At 38.8% G+C, this 27,861-nt stretch overlaps 1 protein-coding gene across 2 annotated transcripts; it reads right to left on the reverse strand.

Moving 5' to 3' along the window:
* Positions 1-13: 13 nt before the first annotated feature.
* On the reverse strand, positions 14-26,604 carry LOC148844228 (ethanolamine-phosphate cytidylyltransferase-like). Of its 2 annotated transcripts, none has more exons than XM_088957564.1 (10): positions 26,410-26,604; positions 25,347-25,781; positions 24,240-24,475; positions 22,676-22,854; positions 14,019-14,090; positions 2,870-2,937; positions 2,561-2,681; positions 2,182-2,247; positions 1,972-2,094; positions 14-601 (listed from the first exon to the last, which is right to left on the reverse strand). In XM_088957564.1, the coding sequence occupies exons 2-10, from the start codon at positions 25,706-25,708 to the stop codon at positions 530-532; spliced, it is 1,299 nt and encodes a 432-aa protein (XP_088813690.1). In that variant the 5' UTR covers positions 25,709-25,781; positions 26,410-26,604; the 3' UTR covers positions 14-529. The 2 variants fall into 2 exon arrangements, with proteins under 2 accessions (XP_088813690.1, XP_088813691.1); XM_088957565.1 differs by having other exon boundaries at positions 26,275-26,580.
* Between the last annotated feature and the right edge of the window lie 1,257 nt (positions 26,605-27,861).

Here is a 27,861-nt window from a genome sequence, read left to right on the forward strand (position 1 = left end):
CAAGCCAACAATATGAATATCTAAAAAAATCACCTTGAATCTCAAAAAGGCTACAACAATATTAAGTGTTTCTATAGAGCAGAGTGCTGCAAACTTCAATGAACTCCCTCCTCTCTAAACCACAAAAACAAATGCATGTCCCTAGAGAATCAGATTTCCTCCTTGCTTGCAAGTATGAAAGAGGGTGCAACGATCACAAACAGCAGCACAAGATTAGTTTTGTTTTGTCCGATGAAACACCTATTCTACTCTTGTAGGGAAGAATTACAACAAAATTAGGGTGGGTAGGGGAAAAGAAATGGCACTCCTGGAGGCTTCTAATGTTCTGGAAAACAAACTCTCCATGGTACTCATTTTCTATCTTCACAAAACCAAAAAAAAAAAAAATACAATACACCATCATCTTCATCAATAGCAGTAATCTTCACGATGGTATGGGGAGAAGTGCAGTGGAATTGTCAACCAAGCCACTGTTGCAGAAAGGTTATTTAGTTGGTTCAGCAGCCACATAAAAACATTTACAGAACTCTTAGTCTCCGGATACATATTTCTTCTCAGCATAGTATCTCTTTTCACTCTCTACCTTTTTGGCATTGCGTTTCTGCATGACAAGCTAATCATTAAGACAGAAGTACACAAGAAAATAACAGTTATGGTGTAATGATTGTCTTCTTTGGATTTCTTAACAGTGAGGTCAAATTCTTCTACAAGAAACATGAGTGTGAATATAGGATTTGCAATGAAAGTTATACGGAAACAAAGAGAAAATAAGGGAAAGAGCATTAGAACAAGAAAAAGAACAGCTTGAAAATGCCTCCAATTGGGCTAGCCTAACTTGATAACAATTCACAGCTTTCTCAATTTCCAATTTTTGGTTTAATTTATCTTAACTATTCAATATCCAATTGCAATCTCAATTCGATCTGTATCTGACATAAACTGATGGATAAAAGAAATCAAATTTGGATCTACCTATATCTGATCCAATTCGATCTGTTTGCAGCCCTAAATTCATGATTTGATTAAACATTCTTTATCATCAAGGATTCAATTGAATTTTCAAGGGATTGTCCATTTCTTGATGCAGTGGTAAAATCTCAAGCTAACAAGCAGAAGAATGCCTATTTGAGTATTGGAGTAGCCACTTTGTGCTAAAAACTGCTGGAGGTTAGGTCCATATCCAGTCTACTCCCAAGACCCTGGATGGCTGGAGAAAACTTGGGGCCAACAGCCGGGCCGTTGGGGACATTTTTGGGCATGACACATCAACCCTTTCAGTCCCTTGCTTGTCTTTTTGGCCAAAAGAATATTGAGTGCAGTTAGTCTTTTACCTAGGGGTGAGCACTATTTGGTTAAAACCAAAAAACTGAACCAAAAATTTCGGTTTTGGTTTGTTCGATTCGTTTTTTTGTTTTTGGTTAAATCGGTTCAGTTAATTCAGTTTGACTAATTCGGTTTTCGGTTTTTAGAATTAGAAATTCAGTTAACCGAATTAACCAAACTTTCTATTATTATACGTAATATATAATATGTAAGATATATTATATAATATGTAACATATAATATATAATATATTATATATTTATATATAATATAATAAAATTTGATTTCATAATATATGTTATAATATATATAATAAAGTATATATTATTAAAATTCAGTTTTAACCAAAATAACCGAAAACCAAACTAAAAATTTTGGTTTTTTTATAATTCGGTTTCGGTTTAACTCAGTTTTTAAAATTTTGGTTTATTTGGTTCAGTTTTAACTGAATAAACCAAATGCTCACCCCTACTTTTACCCAACACCTACAGAAATGTGTCATGCCCAGGAACATTCTCAACAGTCTTGGCTGTAGGGGGCCAACAGCCAAGGCTTTTCCAGATAGCTGGAACCAGCATTGGGTAAAGCATTTTTTTAATAATAAGAATGATGCACTATTGTAAGTAAGATCATGATCTTGGTCAATACCTTGTAAACTTCATGATTAGCAATTATCCTTTTGGCAACAGAAGAAGTAGTAATATCTTTAGGGCTTTCAATCATACGAAAAATTCCCATGCTCTTGGGAGCTGCATATGGATCAGCATCATCCTATACACAAAATCAACATCACTGCTAAATTTATAAACTGGAGAAAAGAAATTGGTCCACACTAAACAAACTAAAGTATTTACTTACATTTAAAAAGTTGGTGCTTTCAGCAACTGTCCCATGCACAACCAAGGAGATATTGAATGTAATTATCTGCTCAAGCCCAGAAAATTAACATCAGCACCAACCTCACTTTAGAATGATTAATGATAAATCATGTTCTTAGCACATGTATAAGAAGCTACCAAGGGAGCATGTCAACAGAAAAGGGTTTTAGAGGAAAAGGTCTATCCTATAGGATATATCAATAAAAGAAAAAGAGCCTCGCTTTTTACAGAACTTGAGGCTTAAGTTAGTTATGATGAGAGGAATTGATTTGGGCAAATGAAAAAGGTTAAATGATGGGTGGCTTCAGTTTTCTCGAGAGCCACAAATCCAAGACATAATGGTATAGAAATCTACATACCATGTCCTTTGTAACTTCCCAAGGGGAGCCTATGATAACTTCATCAACATATCGGCATGCCAGCACACTAAGACTACGTTCATGAAGGTCCATGATTGGATACTGAGTTCCTCTATGCTCACTGCAGTGGAAAACAATACTAAGAATTCTTCTTTCTTCCACAAGTTATGAAATATAACCTCCATATAGCAGCATCCAGACCAAACCAAAGATTGCTGACTGGTATTGGAAATAATTTGGAAATAATATTTCCTTCTGATCCATGAAGAATGGCAGACACCAAATATGATAATGAACAAAAAAACCAACCTGACAGTTTCGTCGCTGTGAATACCAACAAGGAGAAAATCTCCAAACTGCCTAGCACTCTTTAATATCTGAACATGACAAGAAAGAGCAGCTCAGCCCATAAAAAGAATCAAATAATGGATGGGGGAAATTATGACAGTATCTAATGAATCATTATGGTTAAAGTAAAGAAAAGTCATGAATGTTACACACTGATACTAGGACACTTAAACCAATCTCTGTATCCACAATAACTTAGGCAGGTTTTTCCTTTGACAATGTTACTTCCATGTATTCAGTAAAATTTGGGACAGGATGTCTATATCCATATTTCCAAAAAATCAGTACAGGACCGTGTAAAACTCTTAAATTCGTATTTGAGCCTATAACATCAGATGTATTCACTAGAATATTATTAGCATGTGCCTATCTTCCATACAGAGGGGTTCCTCTGTATAACCACTAAAATAATAGATTTAACACTCTACCCAATAAAAAAAAAAACACTGAAAATTTGAGAAAGAAAGAAGGAAAAACTATCTCACAAATATATGACATCCTTGACAAATAGACATGATTGGGGGAGAAGACAAAAAACCAAATATAAATGGATGGATCAGTATGTCGTCTCTTGACTGCCCAACACTCTTCTCCACACAACATAGATAGCCTTACAATTGTTTTATAGAATTTTCCTTTTAATCTAAGTGGTGTTCACCTATCACATAAAAGTCTAGACGCACCCCCCTCCATTTTGCCCATCCCACTCTAATTCTTCGGGTGACATCCTCCTCAATCTTTCCCTTGTTATAAATTATTGAACTAAGATACCAAAAATGGTCACAATGAGTTATCTCTGTCTCCAATCCAAAGTGTATCTTGATTTACACTCCTATTATTACTAAATTTACATGTCATGCTCTGTTTTAGTGCTACTAATTTTAAAACATCTTGTTTCTAAAGATGGGTGATTCATGTGGGGCTGAAGTCTATCATTTATTTAGGGCTCAATTGTGCATCAGCCTTTGACTTCAACAAGCCGGTTGAAAGAATATTTGGGCATACAATTAGGTTAATAAGAATAGCTAGACCACATCTTGCTTTGAGGTCATTACTGATTTTCTATGGTAAAATGAATTAAGGAAATTTTTATCAAAAGCATGATCAAAGAAAATTTATTGATGACTTCAAATATCAGAAAGGGTCCTGATGCAGGAGCTGAAGAGTCAAAATTGGAATTTTATGAAACTTTATGTATTATGATTCATTGGAACAAAACAAGAACCGCAAGCATTCTTTGATTGGGTTGCTAAGCTAGAAGAATATTTTGATTGGCATGACATATTTGACAAACAAAGGATTAGATTTGCACGCATGAAGTTGACGGGCCATACTAAAGTATAGTGGAGAACTCTTGAGCAACAACTAGAAAATAGAGGTGATGATCCAATTAGTACATGGGCAGAGATGAAAGGTGTTTACAAGAAAAGTACATCCCACTAGACTTCCATGATGATCTATATATGGAGTTGACTAATTTCAAGCAAAAGAAGAAGCAGTAGGTTACAACAAAGAACTTGAAGTCAAAGGGAAGAAGGTACAAAGTTGAAAAGAAAGTATGATTCCTTGCAAGTTGATGCCTATCCTAGAGCTGAAGTTGAGGATGAAGCTAAAGAAGAAGAATTTCAAGCTATAGAAGTTCTAGATATTAAAAATCAAGAGGTCAAGAAAAAAATAGAAATTACTAGAGTTTCCAACACCCATGATCAGCTTGAGGTTAATAATCAAGAAGAAATAGAAGCAGAACGAGTTAAAGAAATTCAAGTGCAAGATACAAATGTGCTGATTGTAGTAGATCCCAATAAGAAAGAAAGTGACTTGACATTTCAAGTTCAACTAGAACTAATTCAAGAATTACAACCTAACATAGCACAAATTCCACCAACATCAACAATAGAAGGAGTCCTTCAGTTTGTTGAAGAACTAAGGATAGCATAACACATAGAGATGGTGATTCTAGAGGTTGAAGGAAAAGTTCCAAATGTTGCAGTTAAGGGTTTGGATATGTGAGGGGAAGATTCATCACAATGGTTGGTTGGTAAATTAAGTGTTCTAGAAACTAATTGTTTGCTGGAAAACAGCAGCCGGAGAAGAAGAAGAAGAAGAAGAAGAAGATGAAGAAGAACAAGAAGAACAAGAAGAAGAGAAGAAGATTTGAGAATGGCAGCTTCTACACTTCAGCCGGCCCTACAATCTTATATAGATGTTTACAAAGTAATGTTACATGAATGGACTAGAATGCCCTTGATTAGTGATGGGACACCTAGACAAAAAATAAAATAAAACAAGTTTAGGCCCAATAACTAAGAACTTAAGACACAAATATGACTAACATAAACACTAAACCAGCCGAACCAACTCTCCCCCTCAAGCTAAGCATGGATGTTAGTCATGTTTAGTTTGCCAAGTCTAAGAATTTCGTTGAAGCTAGTCCTTTTGTTAGCATATCCGCAATCTACATCTCGGAAGGAGTATAAGGAATGCAGAGCTCCCCTGAGACTATCCTTTCTCTAACGAAGTGTCGGTCAATCTCAATAGCTTCATCCTATCATGTTGCACTAGGTTATTTGCAATGTTGATGGCAACCTTGTTGTCACAGTACAGCCTTAGAGGACACTCGACCTTTATCCCGAGCTCACCAAGAAGGGTCCTAAGCCACAATAGTTCAGCAACACCATGAGCTATAGCTCGATATTCAGCCTCTGCACTTGATCTAGCAACCACATTCCGCTTTTTACTTCGCCATGTAACCAAATTCCCTCCAACAAACGTGCAATACCCAGAAGTAAACTTCCTATCTCCAACAAAACCAGCCCAATCAACATCAGTATACGCTTCAATTTCAATTTTATTGTGTTTTTTGAACAGAATTCCTTTTCCTGGACAAGTCTTCAAGTACCTAAGAATCCTTTCCGCTGCTCTCATATGAAGAATCTTTGGAGAGTGCATAGCTGACAACATGTAGACCTACCAGTTTTCGGTATATCTCTTTATCAAGGTAGTCATCTCCTACTGATTCTTGTAGACCATGGTTCTGTTCTATTGGAGTATCTACTGGTCTACTCCCCATCATACCTATCTCCTCTAGAATATCAAGGACATACTTCCGTTGACATATATAGATGCCCTCTTGTGACCTAGCAACTTCAATTCCAAGGAAGTATCTCAGATGACCCAAGTCTCTGATCTCAAACTCAAAAGCCAAGAACTCCTTCAATCTTTTTATCTCTTCTATATCATTCCCTATAATCACCATATCATCCACATCTTTTGTGACGTATTTCTTCTTGGTAATGGGATTATAACACTTGTAACCCTTCTGTGTAGGAGAGTACCCTAGAAAGATTCCTTTCGTAGCCCTTGGATCCAACTTGGTCTTCTTTGGATCCTTTACATGAATAAAACATACACAACCAAAGACTCTAGGTGGAAGAGGAAAGTCTGGAAGATTAGGACAAAGGACAAAGAAAGGAGTTTTCATACCCAACAACTTGGATGGCATCCGATTTATCAGATATGATGCGGTAAGGACTGCTTGAGACCAATAGTACTTGGGAACCTTGTGCTGAAATAGTAAAGCTCGAGCGGTCTCCAATAAGTGTCTATTTTTGTGCTTAGCAACCCCATTCTGTTGAGGGGTACTAGCACAAGATGACTGGTGTAGCATGCTTGCATCCTCCATGACCAGGTTCAAGGATCTTTCAAAATATTCAACAGCATTGTCTGAACGGAATTGCTTAATCTTTTTATTAAATTGAGTTTCAATCATTGTCTGAACAAAATGCCATGGTTATCCATGGCACTTCATCACGTCCTTTTAACAAGTAGATCCATGTGCATCGTGAATAGTGATCAATAAAACTGATAAAGTAACGAAAGTCATTTATAGAAACAAGAGAGACCCCAAACATCAGAATGGACCAAATCAAAAGGAGCTTGAATTTCATTACTAGAAATTGGATAAAGAGTTCTACATTGTTTTGACAACCGACACATTTCACAAACTAAACTTTGACTTGAAATACCCTTGAGTAATTCAGGAAACAACCCTTGCAATGATGAAAAAGGTAAATGACCTAGCCTTGCATACCACAAGTGTAACCTAGCTATTGACTCCTCATTATTCTGACTACTGGCAGTAGATGATTGTAAAGCCGAACTGATGTCTGCATCAAAATAGTAGAGACCTCCACACTCATGACCACTCCCAATCGTTCTCTTCGTCAGTCTGTCCTGAAAGACACAATGAGTAGGAAAGAAAGTTATGCTACAATTTAAATTCTTGGTAAGCTTCGAAACAGATAAGAGATTGGAAGATTGGGAACATGTAGAACAGATTTAAGAGAGAGGGCCTTGCTTAGGTCAACTCCCCCCTTCCCAGAGATGGTGGAGAGATAACCGTCAGCAACTCTCATCTTATATTGGCTAGACATCAAATGATAAGAAAAAAATAAAAAGGGCATGTGTGTCATGTGTTCAGTTGCACCAGAATCAATAATTCAAGAAGTAGACTCTACAAAACTAGTTGCACTATAAGCAGAGACAATACCTGATCTGGCAAGGGAGGTGGAAGTAAGGGAATTAGTCCTTAGACGGGTTAAGGCCCGGCTAAGGACCTCTACCTCATCAACAATGAAATCCAAGAACCTGGATGTGTAGGAATTAGCAGTCTGTCCCATGGGAGGAGGTGTAACTGTAGATGTGTTCTTCGAGCTATCACCACTGTTACTAGTAACAAGGTTCCCACTTGCTGTTTGATTCCTCTAGGGCTTTTTGTCTTTCCTCAACGCAGCTGGTTTCAGATGAGGATAAAGAACCCAACAAGTCTCTTTTACATGCCTTTCACCTCCACAATGAGTGCACTTAAGATGCCTCTTGTCCAAATGCTTGCTCCCTTTTTGGTTTGAAGAAATCAGGGCGTTGAATGTTCAACAGGCTGCATTTGAGTGTCAACTTGCATCTCTTTCCTCCTAACCTCTTCATTCCTTATTAGATAGTAGACATGGTGTAAATCTGACATTTCATCCCTTCCCAAAATTTGAGACCTTATGCTCTCATACATTGGGTCTAAACCTGCCAAGAACTTAAAGGCTCTACCCTCTTCAGTTTGTTTATTATGCCTCTCCTTGTCTCTTACATTCTCCCAACCAAGAATAAGATGATGATCAAGTTCTTCCCATAGTCCTTCTAGGGTTGCAAAATACGTTGCAACTGTCATATCTCCTTGTCTCAATGCAGCAATGTCTTAGTTTAGCCTATAAATTCTTGCATTGTTCTTTCTCTGTCCATAAGTTTTAGACACTTTCTCCCAACAGTGGTAAAGTGTTGAATAGTCATGGCCACTCTTGGAGTCATCGAAGCAAGCAGCCAGGACATAACAGTAGCATTTTCCTTACGCCATATTGCATACTCCACACTACCCACTTCAGGTTCCTTCTTCTGTCCATCTAAATAACCCGTAAGTTCCTAGGAAGTAATGAAGAGCATGGCTGAAACAGACCATTCTCTGAAGTTATATTCATCCAACAATACACTGGTGATCTGCAAGTTGTGCAGATTTGGTTTTCTAGATTAGAAGACCTCCCACCAGTTCTATTATCCCTAGAAGACACTTCTCCCGATATTGAAGACATCTCCTTCCTCTTACAGTAATGACAATTGAAAACTCAGTACAAAGAACACGATTTCAGACTTACCGAAGCTGTTACAAATCTGAGAACCCCTCGTAACAGGTCTGAAACCAAGAACAATCCACCTTTGTACTGTGCTGAACTCTTCTAGACTAGGTTGGGCTTTGACTTCTGCTATCGTAGACTGTGACCACCCTTACGATCTATACTAGGACTATCTAATTCAGTCCTTCCACCTAGATCTGTTCCACACAGATCTCTCTTAGCAGCCGAATGGCTACTACCTGCTGCAGGGTGCCTAGTAGGGCATCAACTTCTGTAACAAACTCCCCTTGGGCCCTACAACCAAGGGACCCTAGATACAGACCTTGTTGTGTTCTACGGTCAGCCCTAGGGTTTCTTCACAGTGGCCAAGATATGAGAGAGAGAGAGAGAGAAAAAAAAAGAAGGAATAGAGAAGAGGAGAAAAGAGGTGGTTGTAACCAGTCAAACCGATTAGTGCTCTGATACCATGTTTGCTGGAAAACAACAGCCGAAGAAGAATAAGGAAAAGAAGAAGAAGAAGAAGAGAAGAAGATTTGAGAATGGCGGCTTCTACACTTCAGTCGGTCCTACAATCTTATATAGATGTTTACAAAGTAATGTTACATGAATGAACTAGAATGCCCCTGATTAGTGATGGGACACCTAGACAAAAAAAATAAAACAAGTTTAGGCCCAATAACTAAGAACTTAAGACACAAATATGACTAACATAAACACTAAACTAGCCGAACCAACACTAATGTTATTGATGATTTAACAAAGATGGTTATGGAAGGCAGTGTTTCAAAAGTACATTTCTTTCAAGATCCTTTTCTAGTTCTGTGTGTGGCCTCTACTCTACAGTCCAAGCATATAGCTGTGGGAAGTCCTACTCCTTTTGTAATTGGGGCATATCAACTTTTCATCCTCAAGTTCTTCAAAACTCGAGGACGAGTTCTTTTGAACAGGGGGAGAATGATGCAGAAGCTGAAGAGTCAAAAATGGACTTTTATGAAATTTTATGTTTTTCTATATTTTTGGATAGTAGGGGTATTTTTGTCATTTTGCAATTTTTGTGGGGTCCAATGATAGGGTTTAATTTTTCTAGTTATGGTTTGTTTATGTTTAAAATTTCAGTCATTGCATAAGTAGGATTGGAGTTATTAAGTCTTCTTTGAATTGAAATAGGATAAGACAACTCAGTTTAAGTCCTACTATGACTCCTAGGACTATAAGACTATTATGAGTCTAAAAGTTTGACTCCTAGGATTATTATGAGTCTAGAGTCTATATAAATATATATATATATATAGAGAGAAGAGAGAGAGAGAGAGATGGACGTTTTACACAGGCAATGAAATATGAGTTTTCTTCAGCTTATGCTAACTAGGGCGAGTGATTCCCATGCCCTAGAGTGATTCTAAGCACCCTATGAGTGATTCCAAGTATTTTCTCTCTTCTTTCTATCCCTATTTTCTCTCTTATTCCTTCAAGAAGCCATTACAGCCATCAATAGCCATAAAATTCTGATCAAAGAAGACCATTCAACATTCTCTAAGGACTAGAACTGAGATGATCCTATATAGCATGGCTTCTCCAACTAGAAAGATAGTGGCTTTCTTCTCTTCCCTAACCTTCAATGAACACTGACCACTGTTTCTGCAATCCTCAAGAAGAAATCTCTTTGCTTCAAAATCCATCTCTTGTCTCCATCCCATGGATGGCAGGAAACCTTGCTTCTTCTCCCTTCATCTCCATCTCTTTTACTCCACTAGCACCTTGGGGGTATTCTCACTTTAGGGCCTTGAACCTCTTGTTCTATTGGAATCCAAGATCTGACAACTTCACAATTGATCATCCTGCTAAAGGTGCATGGAGAATTGACTGTTTTTTATCAATATAACAAGAAACTTTATTAAAGATATGAAACTATGTGAAGCTTAGGTACAAAGGAGAGATAAAAAAGACTTAACACCCCACCAAAGAAAACAAGGAAAAATAAAAAAATATTAGTCCTCTTCACCCAGTTGTAATGAACCACAATATCCCTACTCAGCCAGTTAAATTTATTCTTCTCATTGTTATAACTCCATAATCCGCAGCCTCCCCCCTTTAGCCACCTAATCACCACCTCCGAGTCACCTTCAAGAACCAAACATCTAATGTTCAACTCCTTTGCTCTTTGGATACCTTCCAGGGTTGTGAGGATCTCAGCCCTAAGAGTCTCCTTCCCCAATTGGGCCTGAGAACATAGCAATAATAGCCCCCACCTCATTCCTAAATACTCCCCCAATCCCAGAAGGCCCTGGGTTCCTTACAGAGGGCAAAGGAGGCTATCTCCTTCCAATTTCTCATCACAACAGCCACAGAATAATCTGAGAACAATTCCATAGTTTTCAACCAATGTGCCACCCTTAACACGATTAGATCTAATAAGTTTCCAATGGTTCTTTCCTTTGAAAATATTCATGAGTTTCTTTCTTCCCATAGAGACCAACACACTACAGCCCTAATGCTTCTCCACATAGTCTTCCTCTCTTCTTCGGCCATCTGAAAAAAGAGGGAAAGAACAAGCTTTAGACACTCCTAGGGGGTATCCAAACACACCCAAAAAGGGAAAAGACCCACTCCCAAACTGATTTAAGAACCGAACAAGTGACCATAAGGTGGTAATCAGTTTCCCCATCAGCTTTATAGAGAGTACATCTATTGGGAAGTAAACAAGAGTTGGGTCTCCTCTTCTGAAGTAGGTCATTTGTGTTAATTCTTTCAAGGAAATTTTCCCAACAAAAACTACGAACCCGAGGAGGAATGAGCCTACTCCAAATTTCTTTAACCGGGAAAGACAACACAATGGGATCAAAAGGCTGAGTTAAAGTCTCGAAAAATGAGGCACAAGAGAAAACACCTAAAGAGGAGGGAACCCAAAATCTGGTGTCCTCCTTAAAGGGATCCAAGAAGACATTTCCAATGATGGCTAATAAAGACAAAATGTGGTCCAAGTCTGTGTCCCTAATTGCCCTTCTCAGCCCTAGGTTCCACCAAAACCCCGAAGGAGAGTCCGAGGGGGTTAAGGAAGAAATGGATTCAGTTTTCAAATCAGAAAGAGCATACAAAGAGGGTAATTGGTCCATTAGAGGTGAATCCCTGACCCAAAGTTGTTCCCAAAATTTTATTTTATTATCGGAGTTAAGACCATACCTGATACAAGGGGAGAATACTGGAAGCAATTTGTGTATGGCTAACCAAGGAGAAGTGGTTATAGTCCTTGCCAAGATTCCAGGTTCCCAACCATTGTCTTCCAACCCATGTATGCTAGCCACAATCTTTGTCCACAACTTGTCTCTTTCCAACGAAAACCTCCATAACCATTTCCCCAGCAATGCCATGTTCCTCTTCCTAAGATTCCCAACCCCAAGACCTCCTAGCTTTTTACCTCTAGTTACCACCTCCCAACTCACACTATGGTCCCGCTTCTCTTCTCCAGGCTCCCACAAGAAATCCCTCATAAGCTTTTCCAAAGTGTTAGAGACCTTTGTGGGGATCTTAAACACTAATAGGAAGTACACAAGAAGATTAGCTAGGGTTGATCTAATCAAAGTGATTCTCCCTCCCAAGGAAAGATAATTTTTCCTCCAAGAGGCAAGCCTTTTCCCAAATCTCTCCACCACCGGGTTCCAAAAGCTTACATTCTTAGGGTTATCCCCCGAGGGGAGGCCTAAGTAAGCCATCGGCCATTCCTAGGTTGCACACCCTAACACATCTGCATACTCTCTAAGCTCCCTCTCCTCCAAATTCACACCCGCCAAACTACTTTTATCCAAATTCACCTTGAGATTGGATACCCGCTCAAAGAGTTGTATTGCCAACTTTAGGTTCCGGATCCACTCAATGTTCCCCACCTTCACAGAAAAGGATAGTGTCATCTGCGAACTGTAGATGAATAAGAGGTATCTCCTCCCTTCCTACTCTCCATCATTTTATTAAATTCCTTGAATCCGCTCTCTGAATCAATCTCCCAAATACATCAGCAATCAAAGTGAATAGGAAAGAGGATAGTGGATCACCTTGTCTTATTCCTCTCGAGGCAAGGAAGAAATCCACCACAGTTCCATTCACCAAGATAGAGTAGTGGCAACTTCTAATATAACCCCAAATCCATTTACACCAGTTGTCTCCAAAGCCAAAACGTTTCAACACCTCCAACAAAAAGGACCAATCAACCAAGTCATAAGCCTTCTCCAAGTCCAGTTTACACACCACTTTCTTCTTGGATTTCCTAAAGCTCTCCAGACTCTCATTTGCAATCAAGATTTGACCGGTAATTTGTCTTCCCATCACAAAATCACCTTGGTTAGGTGCAATTATAGAAGGAAGAACCTTCTTTAACCATAGAGACAACACTTTTGCGATTATTTTGTACAAACTGTTCACCAAATTAATAGGTCTGAAGTCCCTTGGTTGTGAAGCATCTTTCTTCTTAGGAACCAGAGCAATAAAAGTGGAGTTCAAGCTCGAGTTGATTATTCCCTTTCTATGAAACTCCTCAAACACTGACCCAATATCTTCCTCCACAATACCCCAACAACCTTGATAAAAAGCCATTGTGAACCCGTCCGGACCTAGAGCTTTTGTTCTATCCTTTGAAAAGATTGCTTCCTTTATCTCCTCCAAATCAAATCTCCTTTCTAACCACTCTCTGCTTTCTGGACTTAAGAGTCGGACAATCTAAACCCTCCAACTAGATCCTTTCATTTAAAGGTCTTCTGAAAATAGATTTGAAATGGCCAACAAGGGTTTTTGTTATTTCTATCGGGTGGGAAATAACTGTTCCTTCAACTTCCAACTTTGAAATGAAATTCTTCCTTCTTCCACCGTTTGCCATTGAGTGAAAAAACCCGGTGTTTCTATCCCCCTCCTTCAACCATTTGCACCTAGATTTCTGCCTCCAACTTATTTCCTCCTTAGTATCTCTGAATTTTTGTAAGGTGGCATCTCTTGATTTCTTCTTTGGGACTTGGGAAAACCCCATATTTGTTGTTTTGTTTGAATTTGTAGGCTCTGTATCTCTTTTACCCCTTGTATAATCCAATATGGACAAGAAGCAAAGACATGGAGTGAAGAAGATATTAGATACAAAATATCTATCAAAAAAAAAGATATTAGACACAAAACAAGTATCATTTGCTAGTTGCTACAAACCAATGCTTCAAATCATGTTCAAAATGTACTCTAGCTACAATCAAAATTACTAAACTTGTATTGAAAAATACAAGGATGATCATGGATCAAAAACAGAACCAGCACAACATCTTCTATAAGTTTTTGGATTTATCTTAAAATAATCAAAAGGAATGTAGAAAAAAAAGTCAAATGAACAATCAATCAATGCACACACACACATCCCACATGAAACAAAATTATGAAGTATGTAAAAGTGACTAAATTTGTTGCACCTCCACATGTCCCGCATGAAACAAATCGAATGCACCATCGATGTACACAACACGAGCATTTGGTCCTGGACCCTAAAATTATATCCAAGAAAAAAAAAGTGTCATTTCATCAAGAATCACACATGGTGAAATAATTAAGCAACAATATAAGTCATTGAAGCACTACCATAAAATAAAATGGTTTTAGTCCTATTGCAATCATAGAAATAGATTAGATTCTGCATCTTTAAGGTGGCTTCATAAGGGAATTTCCCTCATACTTAAATTTCAGATTCCCATGTCCCTCCTAAGATGGTCCTTACAGCTTGGACAGTAAGGCCAAGCAAATGTATGATTAAGGATAAGATTGCACATTAACCACAGAACTATGGGCACATTTTCTTGACATTTCTAGTTTGCTCCCAAGGTCTCCTTGGAAACCAGCAAACAATGGTACATTAGAAAACTTATTAAGAAAGGAAAGATCCTTGAGCCTTGAGAATATCATCCAACTCGCCTCTGTTTAAGTGATACAAGGAGAGAAAAACTGTAGTTGAGAATACTCATAACACATGCAAAACCAAATTGTGTAAGGGACAAATAAATCAAATAACCAACTAAACACTAGAATCAACATGCATCAATAAATACAGCACATTGTCATCACCCTACCTACAATTCCACTCAATTGGAGTATTAGCTGGATTAAACCCAAGATACCCTGTCTCTCTTAGACAAGGTCTAGGATTTTATAGTAAAGAAAATTTTCATTAAAAGAAAAAAGCACAAGAAAAGGTAATAAGTAGTCACCCGAAATAGGAACAGCCAAAATAAAACAAATTAAACACCCCTCAATCATATACCAAAATATAAATCTCATACAGCAAGGACTTGTAGCGCCCAATCTCATACAGCAACCCCCCATGGATTCCACACCACTATCACAAGATCATTTAGAATTCACTCCTCTTCTGCTGCATCATCAGGCTAAAAATACAGTTTGTTAGCAGCATCTCCATCCATCTTCTCCAAATATATAAAAGCTTTTGTCCATCAACAAAAAAGACTATACGAGATTTTCTTGCAAATTCATCACCAACTAAGATAAAAGGACCAAATGATTTACTTAATTGAATTCCCCTATCAATTACCTTTTCCAAGTCAATCTTCTTCTATAGCTGTCCAGCTTGGTCAACAATCACCTCTAAATCTTCCTTTTGCATCTCAGTAACTTCTTCAAAGTCTTTTCCCAGTTCTTCTACAACTATATTCTCAGAAGCAACCACAGAGAATTCTAAAATCACTCCTGTTCCAACTTTAATAAAGAAAAGGTGAAGAAAAGGATAGGAGAAAGAAAGAGAAGAAGATAGGAAGGGAAAGGGAAGGGAAAGAGAAGAAAAGAGGGAAGACGAGAAAGGAGAAATCTGTTCACCTCTCCTTACTGTCGACCCAGGTTGTATTAACATTCTACTAATATTGAAATGACTACAATACTCTCAGGAAAATTACAGCAGATATAAGAGAAAAAGAATAACATGAAAAAGACAATATTGCTCCTGTTAACTACTTCTAACAATTCTGACACTCCCCCTCAAGCTGGAGTATATATCATAAACTTCCAGCTTGTTACAAATATAGTCCACCCTTGAGCGACCCACACTTTTAGTAAAAATATCAGCTACTTGGTCTTCAGATTTAACATAGGGAGTAACAAACTCTCCACTTGTCACTTTCTCTCTCACGAAATGGCAATCAACTTCAATGTGTTTAGTCCTTTCATGAAACACTAGATTAGATGCAATATGTATTGCAGCTTGGTTGTCACAAAACAATTTAACGGGTTGACAAATTGTGATATTCATCTCCCAAAGAAGATGCTTCAACCAGACTAGCTCACAGGTAGCACGGACCATTGCCATGTATTCATCTTAGTGCTACCCCTAGCAACTACATTCTGCTTCTTGCTCTTCCAAGTAATGAGATTTTCGCACAAGAAAGTACAATAACCTGTAGTAGACTTCCTGTCCATCAAAGACCCTGCCCAATCTGCATCTGAGTATCCTACCAGAGACACATCTCCCCCTTTTCTTATACAAAAGCCCTCGACCAAGAGCACCCTTTAGATACTTCAGCACCCCTCATAACACCATCCCAATGAACAGTTGTTGGATTCTGCATGAATTGACTGAGGACCCTAACACTAAAGGATATGTCAGGCCTAGTGATGGTAAGATAGATCAACTTGCCTACTAGTCTCCAATAATTTGTAAGGTCTTCTAATGGCTCCCCTTGACTATCAGTCATCTTCACATTGGGATCCATGGGAGTTTCAACTGGTTGGGATCCTAATAACTCGGTTTCATCCAACATATCTAAAACATACTTTGGGATAGAAAGACTCCCCAATTCGATCGAGCTACCTCAAATCCAAAAAAGTACTTCAAGGTTCCTAGATCTTTAGTTTGAAAGTGTTGCTGTAGGAACTGTTTCAACTCATCAATTCCATGTGTATCATTGCCAGTGAGAACAATATCATCAACATACACTGCTAGAATGATCTTCCTAGATGACGAGTCTCTACTAAATAGAGAGTGACCAACACTGCATTATTTCAAGCCAAAATCTTGGACCACACTACTAAAACGACCAAACCATGCCTACGATGATTGCTTCAACCCATAGATAGCCCTCTTCAATTGACACCTTTCCTGACTCCCCTTGAGCAACATACCTAGGAGGTTGCTCCATAAATACCGCTTCTTAAAGATCACCATGGAGAAAAACATTTTTTTGACATCAAGCTGAAATAGGAGCTAACCAAAGTGGGCAGCTAAAGAAATGAGCACTCGTACAGAACCTATTTTAGCCATAGAAGAGAAGGTTTCTGAATAGTCCACACCATAGGTCTAAATATACCCATTTGCAACAAGTCAAGCTTTGAACCGCTCAATATTGTCATCTTGACGGTGTTTAACTGTATATACCCATCGACAACCAACGGCCTACTTGCCAAGTGGTAAGGAAGTGAGATCCCATGTATTATTGGACTGAAGTGCATGAAATTCTTCATCCATCGCCTTCTTCCAGTTAGGAGATGAGAGGGCCTCTTGTAGAGAACATAGTAGAGAAATAAAGGATAGAAGGGAAATGAAACATTGATGTGAAGGAGACAATTGAGCAAAGGAGACATACCGAGCAAGGGGATGATCTGTGCAAGTACGCTTACCTTTACGAAGGGCAATAGGAAGATCAAGATCTGAGGATGGTGGATTTGTCAATGGCAAAGACTTTGGTGGCATGTTAGAAGCTAGAGTTGGATCAACTACTAGCAACAATTTTGGTTGTCTATCATGTCTAGAGTACACTTTGTGAATAGATGGTCGAATAGGCTCCTCCAAAGTAGGCAAGGGAATAAAGACATCACCAGATTCAGAGGGAAGAGGAATAGAAGGAGAAGGTTCACGTCCAGAGAAATAGGGTAAACTCTTAAAGAAGGTAACATCTGGAGTAACAAAAGCTTTCTGTAAAACAGGATGATAGCAGTTATAACCTTTTTGAGTACGAGAGTTGATGTAGCCATTTCTGGCCACGTACCAATGTTTTGTGATGTAAAAATTCTTTGGCTAAGTACCTTGTTATTTGACCCGGTGGTGACGTGCCTTGGTGGCGAACTACCTGGTGGCGAATTGCCTGGTGGAGAACTGCCTAGGGGCGAACTACCTGGTGGCGAACTACCTGGTGGCGAATTGCCTGGTGGTGAACTGCCTGGTGGCGAGCTCCCTAGTGGCAAGCTCCCTGGTGGCGAACTGCCTGGTGGCAAACTACCTGGTGGCGAACTCCCTAGTGGCGAACTGCCTGGTGGAGAGCTACCTGGTGACGAACTCCCTACTAGGCGGCCTGTGACTTAGAGAATGGTGAAGCTCCCTGGTGCAGCGCAACCCGACTGCCCTCAGCATGAGGTGGTCTTCTTTCCTTTGTAGGCAGTGGGAGCTGAGGGACCTGCGAGAACTCCATCTTTTCCTCCTCTTTGTAGGCAACAGGAGCTGAGGGACCTGCGAGAACTCCATCTTTTCCTCCTCTTTGTAGGTGGTGAGAGCTGAGGGACCTGTGAGAACTGAATCAGAGGACCCGGGGGTATTTTCCCGACGGGGGCTCTCCGACGCTTAAGTTAGCATTCTGATTGCAGAGAGCTTGGAGAGAAATGAGAGAGCTAGAGAGCAGGGATTACCTCCATTTTTCCATTCCCTCCCCCTTGTCTTTGGGGGTCGGAGTCCTTATATAGTGGTGTCCTGTCAAATCAAGCGTAACAGCCTCTGTCAAGTTAGACGTAACTGCCTCTGTCTCTCTGCCGTAGCCGTTACTGCCAGAGCTGAGGTGGCGGGTGCAGGCGACTGCTGTAGAGTACGGCTCTGCTAGTCAAGGAACAGCTCTCAGGACTGGCAGGCACGGCACCGCCTAGCGAGAGACGTGGGCGCAAACCTCCGGATCTGTCAGGTACGGTTGTCAGGTAGGAGATCTTCCTGCGATACGCTGAGCTGCCCCTAAGTGTCGAACTACCTATGCCGAGTTACCTGTAAGTGCCGAGCTGCCCCTAAGTGGCGAGCTCTTTGTAAGACGCCAGGCTGCCTGCGGAGTGGCCAGCTGCCTATGCCAAGCTACCTATAAGTGCCGAGCTGCCCCTAAGTGGCGAGCTCTTCGTAAGACGCCAGGCTACCTACGGAGTGGCCAACTGCCTATGGCGAGCTACCTATGCCGAGCTGCCCCTAGTTATACCAAGCTCCCTGAGCTATGCCGAGCTGTGCCGAACTGCTCGAGCTGCCCGAGCTGCCCAGTTGTCAAGAGGCTACACTTGGTTTCCATGAGGTGCCAGGTGTCACAATTTCACTGGAGGGCCAAATCCGCCCTCATCAAGAATAACCATGAAAAACTCATCTAATAGCTTTGGAGTCAAGTTTATCATGGCCTAGAGGCCCTGGACCCAATTTGTGAACAAAACACACACAACCAAACACACGAGAAGGAAGAGAGAAAGGCGAGGTGGAAGGAAACAAGATAGAGAAAGGTGATGCGCCATCTAGGGCTGAAGAAGGCATACAGTTTATGAGAAAACAAGAGGTGAGAACTGCATCACTCCAATAGATTTTAGGAACTGACATTTGAATCAACAAGGCCCGACTAGTTTCAATCACATGGCGATTTTTTCTCTCAGGCACACCATTTTGAAGGAGTGTGTGAACATGAGGATTGATGTACAATACCATGCGAGTTAAAATAAGCCTGAAAATTATTATGAAAGTATTCCTTGGCATTATTTGAACGGAACACTTTAATGCATATACCAAATTGATTCCTTATCTCAACATGAAAAGATAGAAAAATAGAGAACAATTCTAAATGATCCTTCATTAAGTAAATCCATGTCATTCTTGAAAAGTCATCAATAAATGTTACAAAATATATGAATCCATTATAAGATGACACACGACTAGGACCCCAAACATCTGAGTGGACTAAAGTAAAAGGACTCAAGACTCTCTTATCATCTCTAGGAACAAAAGACACTCTATGATGTATACTCAACTAACATGACTCACAATCTAACTGAGTTACGAACTCCAAAGTTGGGACTTGCTTTTTCAAAACACATAGAGAAGGATGACCAAGAAGACAATGCCACTGATGTGGTGTAAGAGATGAATGAAGAGCCTTCTAAGGACCATGGTCATCCAAGTAGTACAGTTTTCCAACTTTACAATTGCCACCAATCGTCTTCCTCGTCTTGAGATCCTGAAATACGCAATACGAAGGATAAAATGTTACTGAACAATGACGGGTTTGAGTAAGCTTACTTACAGACAAGAGACTAAAGGAAAACTTAAGAACATATAAAAACATAAAAAACCGAGCGTAAACTAAGGTCAATACCATTAGCTAAGGTAACGGTTTGAGAAGTAGAAGGTGGTGACAAGGATACAAACATATTTGAGGAGCCAATCATATGGTTTGAAGCTCCAGAATCAATTACCCAAGGTGAAAGTAAAGAACTAGAAGCAAGACAAGCAGTACCTGACTTCACAAGTGTAGCAATGGTAGAACTAGAAGAGGCAAACTGGCGAATCTTTTCATACTCCTCGCATGAGCTAGAAATTGTGTCTTTATCCTAACCAACTTTGGAAGGAGTATCTTCAGTCACACTAAGACTCCCAAAATCACCTTCCACCATTACTTGGCTAGTCCAAGAAGATGGAAGGCCATGAAGATCATAACAAAAGTTGACTGTGTGACCTTCTCGTCCACAATGTGAGCACTCACGGGCTGAATCACAGCCACTACCACTACGACCACCACCAAACTCTCTACCACCTTCCCGTACACCTCTAGGCCCACGGCCAAAACCCCTCACATTTCCTTCACCTCTACCACACATATGTCTACTAGGAAAACCTCCTCTGGAAACCACCATGTCTAATCTCTCTAAAGATGGGGGATGATCACTATGTGGATTTGAGGCTCTCCTTATGCGAGAGAAGACCTCAGACAATGATGGAAGATCACTGCTCCCTAATATTTGGGTCTGCACTAGTTCAAATTCAGACCTCAACCCAGATAAAAATCTTGCTACATCTTGTTGTTCTTGTTGTTCTTGTTGAGTCTTCAAATCAATGGATAGGGGTTGACAAATATTGAGCTCATTCCTTAAGCTTTTTAGAGAAGCATAGTATTCTTCAGCACTTTTGTCCCCTGGTTGAAGAGAAAAATAGTCTTGGTACAACTGGTAAATTCTTGTGGCATTGTCTTGTCCAGAGTACAATTGCTTGGCATGGTCCCAAATCTCCTAGGTCGTATCTAGAAACATAAGGTTTACACTAATGTGATTCTCCATACTATACCGAAGTGATGTCATAATTTGGGCATTCTCTTGTACCCATTCATTGTACTCTTCTAATTCACTTTTCAATGGACCCTCCTTGATGTACTTCAACTTGCCTCTTGCAAAGAGAGATACCTCAACCAACTTGGCCCATGGGATATAATTAGTACCATTGAGTTTCACCGTAGTTAATTGAGAAGTCATGAAATCTGATTGCACAACTACTGTAGGTTTAGTGCTACCATTTGATGAAGCCATGAGTGAGAATAGATCACTGATTTGTCACCTAGGCAATCTATCAAATAGCTGGTATGAAACTACTGTAACACACCTTCTTCTTTAGGAAAAACACCAAGAATCATTAGCCCTCTACTTTAGAAACACTTGGAAAAGATTGCATACTTACCAAAGGAGGTGTCACTACAACACAAACCACCACAAGATCACCACACATTGAGGAACACCTACCTCACAACTCGAAACATCACAAAGCTGCTCTCTTCGAACTATCGAATAGAGGGCTTTTAGAAAAACACCACCAACTCACACAACACTGCAACTTGAGGCATTAAAGCCTCTTTTCCAAGTGGGCAATCAGTCCTCTTAAGTCCTTTCCTTTCCAACAAAGAATAGAGAATATTCTCTATTCCTAAGGCACAAAAAGTTGAGACGTGAACAGTGTCGAAAACAGTACAGTCGACCTTAAGGCTCTGATACCATGTTCCAACTTTAATAAAGTAAGAAAAGGTGAAGAAAAGGATAGAAGAAAGAAAGAGAAGATAGGAAGAGAAAAGGCAAGGGAAAGAGAAGAAAAGGAGAAGAAAAGAAAGAAGATGAGAAAGAAGAAATCTGTTCACCTCTCCTTACTAACAACCCAAGTTGTATTAAAATTCTACTAATACTGAAATGACTACAATACCCTTAGGAAAATTACAGCAAATATAAGAGAGAAAGAATAACATGAAAAAGACAATACTATCCCTATTAACTACTTCTAACAATTCTGACAACTCCAATAGACACACCATCCAAAATTCCAAATACTGCCTACATTGGAGATCTAGAATTTACTTTGAGAAACTACATTACATGGATACTTACAAGGTATCAGACTCGGCAAGCTCAAATCAAGCTTGAATAATGGGATAATTGTTGAAAGAGAAGAAAAAAAAAGATTAAATGTACAGTTCAAATAACAGTAAAAAAAGCAAAGATAGATTATACTAAATTGTCAAGTATTATAAATTTACCATCTATCTATAAATGTTACTCTAGTTTAATGTTCCTTTTTCACATATTACAGATATGATAGAGAAGAGTCCCCTCAAAAGCTATAACTGATTCTAAATTTGGCTCTTATGGTAGTTATTGGTAATAAAAGAAATGTCCTCATTATGGCCATGAAGAAGGGTAATTGTTGATGATGATGATGAAGAAGCTATCGAGCTAGTCTGAAAGGAAGTTTGACTTGGATCCATACCCATATTATGTACCCCATCAAACTGATGTCCTTCTAAAGGATTGAGTAACATAAACAACTCAAAGGTTGCTTTGAGAATTTAAATTTCATGAGATAGCTCAAGAATATATCACCGCTTCACCAATCACCACTGAAATTTTTGAGATTACAAAAATTGTGTATTTCTACTTCCCACAATACTCCACAAGAAAAAGGCATGGACAGCATTAGCATCTAGTGCAAATGCATGTATAATGTGTATACAAAGAACTATAGACACAATCTAATGAATACATGAAACAAATTATTAGTGTTTCTACCATTGCACTTGAAGTTATACATAGATACCTTTCCATTTGAGAATTGCACAATCCTCCTAGACGTAGGTAGAAAATGAGATATTTGAGCTCCACCAGATTGCCTTTCTTCAGCTTTAGTGTTATTCATGTTATTGGCATGTTCAGACAGAGTATTGTCGAAACATTCATTACCAGCTTTTATATCGTTCGCAGAAGAAAGTATCCTCCCTAATACAAAACATTCAGAGACTTAATTGCAATAACAGGAATAGGATGGTGATGCAGGATGGACCTTCAGGTTTGGGGAAAAAAGAATAAAAATAACCTAGAATCAGAACTTAAGCTTCTCTACAAATCAGCACTTAAAAGAACTAATAGGAACCACTTCAACATTAGAAGTAGAAAACTCAAAACTTCCTTATTTGATGTCAAAAAAGAGAAGTATTTATATATTTATAAGCATAGAGGGGATGGTTGGTCACCCCTTTTCCTTTGTTTTCTATTCTAAAACTTATTAAGAAGCACTATAAACATAATAACTTGGAATTTGAAATATCCTAGTTGAGACTAGGACTTTTGACTTGAGGCAAATCCTAGTTGACTTAAGGGCCATTTGGTAACAGCTGAAGTAGCTGAACTGAATTATTGATTTGTATTTTAGTGGATAAAATAATTAAATATTAAATTGGATAAATTACAGACAGCCACCTTATACTTTGGGGGTAGTGAGTACTGAGTAGTGACACTTAGCCCCCTGAACTTTGTCTTGCAACAAAGACCCCCCTGAACTCTTGGATTCCAGCACATTGCTCTCACCATTTGCATACTGTGAGTTAACTTCACCATTTTGCCCTTTTAACTTAGTTTTTCTAAAATCCAAACACTCACATGTTTCTCTCAACTTTGTTTCAACAAAGATCATCTTGAGAACAACTTGTGCTTTAGAATGGTTATTTTCATCATTTTGACATTTATTTGTTGCTGCCCTAGAATCTCAAATGGGCTATTTAGTAATTTTACTTTCACCATCAACCCCTTTAGTGGTAAGAGAGCTAAGTGTGGAATCTAGAAGTTCAGGGGGAGGGGGGTTGTCACAAAACAGAGCTCAGGGGGATAAGTGTTACTACCTCCTAAGTACAGAGTGCTTATCTGTAATTTCACACTAATAAATTATTTGAGGGTATAGGTAGCAACCTATCTTCACTACAGCCATTAAGGAGCCCATAACAACACAAAGCAATAATTCTTTAAGTTCAGCTGCTACTAAATGTCTCCTTAGGACCATGAATAAGGCAAACACTACTAGCTTTATAACTATGACAATGACTTCTAAAGTAACTTTTAATCTAATTAGGAAAACAAACTCCTGACATAACTAGGAAAACCAAATCCTAATGCAATTAGGAAAACTACTACTTACTCAAAAAGATCTTCTAAAGAATTATAGAAATAGGCCTACTATTTACAAATTACATAAAAATTCAGAAAATCCCAGATTTGGCTCAGTAGATCCCGCATCAGTTAATTTGGGATGTATACAAACAGTAAGATATAACACTTCCTAATAATTATGGACAGCAAAAGAGGCAAAAGTAGAAGAATTATTATAGTACCTACAATATCAGTGCTTGAGACACCTTCAGTACGCTTGATCTGCTTGTAACGGCCTGCTTTCTTTGCCAGAGCATAAGCATCAGTTCCATCTGGAAGCAGGCAAGGATCATCGCCATGTATAATGTAGTCAATCTTATGTTCATTGAACAGTTTATCCATGAATTTCTCGGTAATTGCATATGGAGCATTGGTAATGACTTCATCCACCCACTTCAATCCACTAACAAGTGTGAGCCTAGAAATAATATTAAATTAGATCAGAAATAGTAGTATAATCATCTCTCCTATTACAGTAATATCCAATTAATAAGGTCCTATAGTAGAAATTTACTTAGCCCAGCTTTTAGTGATCACCAGAGCTACACTCCTTAGCTGAAAAGGTAAAAATTTAGATGACAAACGACCACCATCCCTACCCATGGAATAGAGGTGGCACAAAATGCAGCAATGCAGGACTAACCAAAAAGAGAATGGGTAACCCAGCTACATAGACGAACCCCTCGCTTGTTAACTTATCATCTTTACCAAAAAAAAAAAAAAATCCACAAATTTTGAAGGAGCTGCATTTATTAAACCCAATCAGAAAATACTGGGTGACTATCCAAACAATCATTCTCTTTTCTCTGTATGGTTTTATGATGATTAAGGAGAATTGACATAATGTTTTCATGTTTGTTTGCTCTGCATCTGTTGGTAAATATAGTTCCAGTTCTTCCCTGAAAGAGGAAAGAGAAAGATATAAATTCTAAAAGTTCAACCTATGACCCCAAACCTCTAACTGGAACAAGATTTAGAGTTAATGACATTTTGAGACATGTTCTTACTGGAAAGTTCAACCTATGACCCCAAACCTCTAACTGGAACAAGATTTAGAGTTAATGACATTTTGAGACATGTTCTTACTGGAAATACAAATTACTTAAGGAAAAAAAAATTAGAAAGGCAAAATAAATTCACTGAACAGTAAGAACTTCAACCACCACCACCCCAAATAAAAAAGAAATTTAAATATCTATCAAAAAATTAAATATAAGTTTCTTTCAATTAAAAAGGAAAAAAAAAAAAAAAACTGGAATAAATGCATAAAAAGACAAACGTTTGGATACCTCTCTTCCATGGACAAAACAGGAGGACCCTTGTTGGCTATGATCTCCTCATCACTCACAACTCCTACCACCAATATGTCCCCCAAAGCCTTCGCCTGCCTCAACGCGTTGGCGTGACCATAGTGCATGAGATCGAAACAACCATCCATGTAAACTCTTATGGGTTTCTTCCTGTATCTCTTCTTATGGAAGACCTCCATATGTGGCCAAAGGTAAGGCAAAGAAGGAACGCCAATTTTACCAAAATAACTCGATGATATCCCAAGAACAGCAGCCGTGAGCATTATCCCTCCGAAAAGATGCGAGTAGTAGCCGACCCCATCCCAGATCCAATTGTTGCTTTCAAAGTCCATTGATCCCATTCCCTCCCCTTCTCAGATTTTTTCAGCTCCCTTTGCCCTCACCAAGGAGGCCCAACTCTTGCAATCGATGACACTGCCGAAGGAAACAAAAATAAATAAATAGCATAAAAAAATTGATGAAGCACAGTACTAAGTTTATCCCGGTTAGATCATGAAAATTTGCTAATCGAAATTTAAGAAATGAATCACTCCATCAAGTCGATATGCTCGAGAAAACGAAGAAATCCGGCAGAAATAAGGGCATTGTATGCACCTGAAATATCACCGCCATCAAGAACATGCTCTAGAAAATTAGGTGTCATTTGGAAAAATTACGAAATTCGGGGAAAAACAATGCACAGTAGAAAAATCCCAACACCAAAAACCCATCTGAAATCCAGACCAACAACGCTGGCTTGTTGTTCTGGGATGGAGAGAGATGTAGAAACAACACCTTTTCCAGATACAATCTCTTTTTTTTTTTTTTTACAAAACACAAGTCCCAAACTCCGAATCAAACGCAGCAAACCATTTGAATTTCGGAATAAAAATGTAAGAAAAATGTATACAAAACAGAAAATGAATACCTATCTCTTCAAGATGGAAAAGAAAACTTTGAAAACAATGAGCTGGACTTCTGATTCCATGATCTATCATTGAATTTGTCGCCCCTATAACCAGATTAACCGCAACGGAAAAAGGGTTTGTCAAATGAATCTCACCTCCTCGTGGGTGTGTCCCTCGGCTTCACACGCCCGCCTTGATTGCAAGGAGTCCCCTGGTGTGTGAGAGCTTTGAAAAATATAGAATTCCCTCTTTTATACTTTCTATTTCTGCATTTTTCTCCTTCCTTTTACTTGTGTTATAGGAAAGTGATCTGGGCACACGCATTTTACACAGGCAAGCATTTTACAGACAACCTTATCAATGGTGAAACCATGTTCATAATGATCATACAGGTAGAACCGACAACTGTGTCGGCCGGGTCGGGATCGGGTTCGATTTGTGCAAATGTAATTTCGGATCATTCCTGGCCGGGTCAAGTTTCAGGTTGGATCAACAAAATGCTAGACCCTAATCATAAAATATTCAAGTTAGGATTGACTCACTGGTCAGATGGGTAAGAAACTAAGAATGGCGATAAGGCGGGTTAAGTCCATCCCCACCTCGTCCTCAAGGTTCGGGTTGAGACACCCTGTTTTAGTTGGAAATTGGGAATTCCTAAAATTTCTCCACCTTGAGAAAATTACCTAAAAATACATAAAAATGTATGAATATTTTAGAAATAGAACTATAGGGAATTGGAGGTACTTTAAAGATGTGATTATGGATCCTAGGTTTTTTAAAATTTGAAAATTAGTCAAGGGTATTTTTAAAAACTAATATTAAACTTACAAATATTTTAACAGTTCAGGTTATATGCAAATCTCATTCTTGTTTGTTCCTTGAGCAAAAATATTTTTCCCATCTCAATTTAAAATCGAGAAAAGCCCACCCCATTTGGGGCGGGGTGGGAAAAGACCCCGGATTTACAAACAAAATTGCCATCTCTATGGATGAGTCAACACAATTTCAATCACCCAGGTCAGCTAGCCTTTTAACCAAGTTAATTGTTTTTATCAAAAATACAGGCTTAACCATCCGATTTGAACAGTTGAATGGTTCAACCATCTTAAATCAACACTGGCTTGAAAATGCTGGTTTGAAAAGAGGTAACCCGGTTATGACCTGTGACCTGACCTTACCGGTAGGACGACTTTTCGCCAAGACTGACTATAGGATATTCTTCTCTTGTTGTGTGATAACACCTTCTTTATTAAAAAATGGATGTGCTCAAATCACTTCTCTTCTTTTGTGTGTGGGGTCTCAAAATTATTATTTTTGCGACATCCTTATTTTCCAACAAAAAACAATCATGACCTGTAATTTCACATCTGTGAATCCTCCCCCCCAAAAAATATATTAAAAAACAACAAAATTTGATGTCTACTTGCAACTAGAGTTTAGAAAATGGTGAAGGATGATGGCTCATTATGAGACCAATTACAATTAGGCTTCTTTAGATGGCCCCACTTATTTTTGCCACTTGGACAGATGATATGGGCCAATACAATGGATATATAAATGGACCCATTAGCTCATCGTATATATAATATAATATATACCACATTAGC

Source organism: Nelumbo lutea, chromosome 8 (assembly GCF_056320005.1).
Source record: "Nelumbo lutea isolate HS-2025 chromosome 8, American lotus-T2T, whole genome shotgun sequence".
NCBI classification, from domain to species: Eukaryota; Viridiplantae; Streptophyta; class Magnoliopsida; order Proteales; family Nelumbonaceae; genus Nelumbo; species Nelumbo lutea.

What these genes read in the sequence shown, in the direction of transcription:
- LOC148844228 (XM_088957564.1), bottom strand. Translation starts at nt 25,708, where the DNA reads ATGGGATCAATGGACTTTGAAAGCAACAATTGGATCTGGGATGGGGTC. An exon ending in TGCAATTCTCAAATGGAAAG is followed by an intron (nt 14,091 to 22,675) that starts GTATCTATGTAT and finishes ATATAATTTTAG; the next exon opens with GGTCCAGGACCAAATGCTCG. An exon ending in GGGAAGTTACAAAGGACATG is followed by an intron (nt 2,248 to 2,560) that starts GTATGTAGATTT and finishes GGGCTTGAGCAG; the next exon opens with ATAATTACATTCAATATCTC.